This window comes from Diabrotica virgifera, chromosome 2 (genome assembly GCF_917563875.1).
Source record: "Diabrotica virgifera virgifera chromosome 2, PGI_DIABVI_V3a".
NCBI classification, from domain to species: Eukaryota; Metazoa; Arthropoda; class Insecta; order Coleoptera; family Chrysomelidae; genus Diabrotica; species Diabrotica virgifera.
In genome coordinates, this window is record NC_065444.1 from 113,045,758 (window position 1) to 113,051,757 (window position 6,000).

The following is a 6,000-nucleotide window of genomic DNA, read 5'->3' on the forward strand; positions in this document are numbered from 1 at the left end:
ATAAGCTGTCTTATATTTTTCATTTTACTCATATCTTGAGTACGCAGAACAACTTTCATTGGAATTTTTCCTAAACAAATAGACAGAATGTGACTGCATATTGTAGGGTCCCTCTCGATTCCTTTATTCGTCGTCTCCTTGCCTTATAAATTGAAAGTGGTTCCAATAGAGGTTTCAGATTTATTGGTTACATCTGGGACTTCTCATTTCTTCATTTCATTAATTATTGTCATTAATTCCTTTGGAGCAGACCTGATAAAGTATTTTGTAATGATTTAATTAAACAACAGATAACTGACTTTTTTTAAACTTACTCTTCTATGAATCAAAAAGATAAATAAATTATATCAAACAAAGCACAATGTTCTTAAGAAGTACCTACTTACAGAATCAATGTATGACTGACTTGAATCTAAATACATTCAATGTTTATTCAGTGATATTGTATTTACAAGCTTTATAGTATATATTATAGGCCAACTTTGAAACTGGACTATTGAACTTAACTAGTCACTTGAACTATTTGAAAACAGGAATAATAATTCTAAAACTTGATCTGTTACCTGAAAAACATCTTGAAATATTTTTGGATCATGTAAATTCAGATGCTGCCTTAAATATATGTCAGGAATGCCTTCAGTGTTCAGACTAGGGGTTTTGATTTTTGTATGATTATTCTCAAACTTTATCTTCTTACTATCATTGTGTTTCTTATACCGTCTTCCATATTTTTTTAAGTATCCTTCAAAATGTGCCCACGTAATCTCTGGTAAAAACGGGCTCTTCTCTATAACTGACTTCTCCACAAAAGTATCTCCCCAAGTCTTGGTAAAAAAATTTGCTTGTTTTCCCTTGTTGGGATCTGTTAAAACAGCGGGCAGGTGTTGGGAAGCTGAGTAAAGAGACCAATGGTCATCCTCACCGTTCATCTTTGAAACCATTGGTATGTATCACTACCTAATTTTAAACTTTTTCACTATACGAGACATTGCAAAAATTATTTAGAAACTTTGAGGTGACGCGGTTGACAGTTCGTGTATAGTCCCTATCACTGTCATGTCAAATCTGTCACTGTCAGTGTCAGTTTCAATATATGTCAGTTTATCAGATGTCTTAGTAGGATACTGTAATAGAGAACTTCTATCTACAGATTTTATTTAAAAGTGACCAAAATTACGACAATACATTATCTGGATTTACATTAGATTTAAAAATACTTAAAAATTAGTTTTAATATAGGTAAGGATTATTAAAGATACTGTTGATTGAGGTATTGGAGCCCATATCAATATTTCAATCAACGAAGATACATTAGTAAATACTATTAAATGAAAGGATCAAGCATAGATGTCAGCACCTACAAATCATTAAGAGGATTCGTATTTCGTATACATAGGTTTCATTTTGTTTTAAAATAAAATCAAGATCTATAATTAATACTTGAGAAATATAGGTATAATAGACAAGACAACATTTTTTAAATAATTGGTTTAGATAATTAATTGTCAAATAACAAATATAACGATTGTTAGTAAATACTACTTTATTTATAGCTAAGTATATTATGTTTTTTTAATAGAAAACACTTTACCAACAGGTCGGAGTATCGAATGAGTAACACCGAGACGTAAAACCCTTCTTCTTCTTAAAGTTCCCTCTCCTATCGGAGGTTGGATATCATAATGGCTATGGTCACTTTGTTGGCTGCTGCTCTGAACAGTTGTAATGAACTACAGTTAAACCATTCTCTAAGGAGATGGTTCCTCAGCCAGGAGATGCGTCTTCTTCCTATGCTTCTTCTTCCTTGGATCCTTCCTTGCATAATAATTCTCAGCAACTCGTATTTTTCTCCTCTGGTAATGTGACCCAAATATTCCAGTTTTCTAGTTTTTATACTCTTCATAATTTCTAACTCCTTATTTAAACGTCGTAGCACTTTAACATTGGTAATCCTTTGAACCCACTGAATTTTCAATATTCTTCTGTAACACCACATTTCGAACGCTTCTATTCTTCTTATGTGTTGTCTATTCAATGCCCAAGCTTCCATTCCGTATAGCAATATAGAAAATATGTAGCATCTTAGAGCCCTCAATCTGAGAGGCAACCGAAGGTCTTTGTTTGTAAGGAGTGTCTTCATTTTTATAAATGCTTGCCTTGCAGTTTCAATTCGGACTTTAATTTCTTTGCTTTGGTCATTTTTGTCATCGACCCAGGTTCCCAGATAATTTGGGTTTGCTCTATCATTAACCTTTCATTTCCATGTTCTGTTTTTGAGACGATCATAAATTTAGTTTTTTTCTTGTTTATTTTTAGTCCGTATCGAATGCAACAATCGTTAATTCTATTTAGCAATTCTTGTAGCGATTCCAGGGTGTCTGCCATTATAACGGTGTCATCAGCGAATGTTATGTGTTATTTACTATTCTTCCGTTTATAGAGATTCCATCACTTAGCTCCGCTATCGCTTCCTCAAATATGGCTTCACTGTATAGGTTAAACAGTAGCGGCGACAGAACACAACCCTGTCTTACCCGTCTCTTTATATCAATATTCTCGGATTCTTGTTGTTCTATCTTTATATTGACCTTTTGATTCCAATACAGATTTATGATAATTCGTAAATCTCGTCTGTTTATATCTCTGTTTTTCAATAATTCTATTAGTTTTTCATGTCGGACCCTGTCGAACGCTTTTTCGAAGTCGATGAAACAGGAATAAACGTAAAACCCACCGAGACGCTAATCCATAGGTATATCGATACAACAATATATTCTAGCCTCAATGACAGACTATTTAAATTTTCCACTGCTACGTTAGTCTTTTTTTGTGGCCAGGGTCTAAACCATCGATCCATTAGATCTTTCGCAGTGAAGTCTTGGCCTTGGGTGGATCAATGCTGAAAAGTTTTCGCAACGTTTCCGAGGTATAATTTTCCGTTTTCACTACCTGCGACTATGTCTTTTTTGCAGCTTGCTCGTGAAGGCTAAAACAAAAAATGCATGTGACGTAAAGGAGAAAATTACGGACACTGACCTATTAACATTACATGTTCAGCTCATAGTTAACACATTTAACTTTTAAATTTTTTAAAAATATAATCAATATAATTGTTTCGTAAAATAGCATAAAGGAGAAAATCGCCGCAGCACATGAGATTTTTTTTTACAAAATAAATTCAATTTTCCTAAGAAAATTCACTAGGAAACCTCATAGTTTTCACATATTTTACTTCTTTTAGTATCTTTTTCTCAAAAGCATAAGGGATATAATCGTGGTTGAACTTCATCGGAAATCCGACAGTCTATTTAGCTCGATGCTCCTTGATTATTGTCATTATTTTAATTATGTTTTCGATTATTTTAAGCCCTATTTTTTGTGTTTCGGGATCAATTTACTTGAACGCTTCAATTAGTATTTGCTTGCTACTACTACATCATCTGCATATACAGTAATTTTACTGTTTTGCTATTTATATGGCCGGTTATATTGGTTTTTCTGATGACTGCCTCAAGAACTAGGTGGAACAGCGTGGCTGTTAGTGAGAATGAGTCTCACATTAATGTCAAATAGGGGAGTCAGTTCTCAATTTACTCTAACTGCGGCTTTTGAACCCTACAACGCCATTTTTATAAGGCCGATATATTTTTTAAATATGACCTAAATTACGAAGGTCTTCCAACATTTTGTTTCTTGTCACACTGTACAGGATTATCAGCATCCAAAATAAGAGCAACACATATTCATTTAATTTTTAAATGTCCTACAAAACAAACATCACGTTTGTTGTTAAATAAATTAGGTGACACAGATTTCTCAACATAAGTACACTAGTTTTCAATAACGCTTCGTCAGCTATTGGTTATTGTTAATATTTCATGGCCGAGCTGTGTCAGCATTCAAATCAACAACACTTTACAAGTTTATTTATACATACAGCCAAAGCATCGTGGATCATTCTATTAATTCTATTTCATTCTTTAATCAATCATCATTCGGGATTCAGATACATGATTAGATAGTTATACCTCAAGCCCACCAACTCGTTACAGATATTTAGAAGTGATCAATAAATAGAGTATGAGTAAATAGTATTTTACCAAATCAACCCTCTCCTCAGGGTAACTACCCCGTTACATATGGAGTTCTATTATAACACTATGAAAAGCTTGTTTAAAGTCTATATACATAATATTATATACTTCTATGTCATATTCATAAGCTTTTTCTTGTTTCGTTCTTAGTATAATAATATAATACCTATTGTAAATAAATTTAATGAACAATGTTTTCTTCAGCTCATGAGTTGATTTTCATCTCTCTCAGAGTAATGACCTAATTATTACCTATCAACCCACGTACCACGAGTGGGAGTCATATGTTTCCCTAAGGCCATACCCATAGGGATTATATCCATTCTTTGGATTTAACAATATATTTATATATGCAAGACATTTAGTCTTTTTCTAAAAGGTTTTAACCTTTGTATTTTTGGGTGGCTGAGCATGTTCTTGTAACACTGATGATGCTCTTTTTACAGAGCGAAAAGGTTTGTTGTGATATTTGTGACCGTTTTATGGTTTTTTTAAATATACCTTTTAGCAAGAAAAAATGTTTCATTAAATTTACTTGTAAGTAATTAATTAATGGTATATTAATTAGCCATTAATTAATAATTAATTAATGGCTAGAGGAAATTCTTCCTTGTGAATATTAATATATTGTCTGTAGTGGCTCATTTTGATCTGGATCCATTTTTATAAAAACACCAATTATATTTTCGGAATATTCTATCTATTGTAAATAATACGAGAAAGAATTTTGCATACTACATTTAGCGATGTAATTGTCCTACAATTCTGCCATTCCCTCTTATCTATTTTCGTATATATTGGCTAAGACCAACTGCCCATTCCTCTGGCATTTGCTCCTTGGTCCATATTAATGTTAGTAGATAATAAATTCTTACCCAGAGATCCTACATGTTTTAATAATTCCGCCGAAATTCCGTCAATTGATGACGCTTTATTGTTTTCTGTCTTCTTTATTAATTTATTAACTTTTTATAACTTCGGAGTTTCAATGTGCTGTTTCGCTGTATAATATATATATTGTCTCGTTTTGATAATTTTCATTGTCTGCATTTAGGTTTTCTTCGAAATATTCTTTCCATCCCATTATACTTTTATGCTTCTCTGTTAGTAGTTATCCGTCCTTGTCCTTTCATATCGTCAATTTTGGTCTAGATAGATGGACAGCCAGACAGGCATTAAACCGGAAGTATATATTTGTTCTCGTATTGTTAAGGTGCGTCGAATAATAGATCGCTTGTACTATTTCGGCGACTTTAAAACAGTACTTTCGGTTGCAACTCCTCCTCCTCACCTTTACGAGTAATACCATCCTTGGGTTATAGGCATTCATTAGACACCTCATTTGTCATTCTATCTGGAATAATGAAAAAGGAATAATTGTGTTTACAAACGGACAGATAGACATGGAAATTCAACGTTTTAGCATTTTTTAAATGGGTGAAAATATTAACGATTCAGTAGAATGTTTATTGTTTAAAATGGAATTTCAACGTCGATTTTTTTAATTTATAATCATTTTGATTCATTTTTTGTAGACTTAGGTAAAGTCTTTTAACCGGTGGTATATATTTGTTCTCCTCTTGCTAAGGCGCGTCGAATATTATATCGCTTCTACTATTTCGGCGACTTTACAATATTATTTCCTATTTCAACTCTGGAATCGGACGTCCGACGTCAATTTCTCACCTATATAACCATCTTTTGATTATATGTACTCTCATTCAATGTACAACCCTTTTCAATTTCGTTGCAACACGAAACTACAGCCGCATCATTATTCCAGTTCAATCAGAGAGTGCAGCAAGCACCTCTACCGGTTTCGAAACTTATTAGTCCCTCATCAGGAGGCACATAGGCTGCTCTCTCTGACCCAACTAGGACAAACCCCGGCGTGCAGTCACGGATT

At 33.2% G+C, this 6,000-nt stretch overlaps 1 protein-coding gene across 2 annotated transcripts in view; it reads right to left on the reverse strand.

The window, feature by feature from the left end:
• Positions 1–1,053, reverse strand: part of LOC126880181 (vacuolar protein sorting-associated protein 54) — a 130,624-nt gene extending 129,571 nt beyond the window's left edge. For both annotated transcript variants that reach the window (XR_007696468.1, XM_050643954.1), the window contains exon 1: positions 564–1,053. Coding sequence is in view for 1 of the 2 variants with exons in the window: in XM_050643954.1 (XP_050499911.1) it covers positions 564–941 (378 nt within the window). In the remaining variant the exon portion in view is untranslated. The remainder of the gene's footprint in view (positions 1–563) is intronic.
• Positions 1,054–6,000: the final 4,947 nt, after the last annotated feature.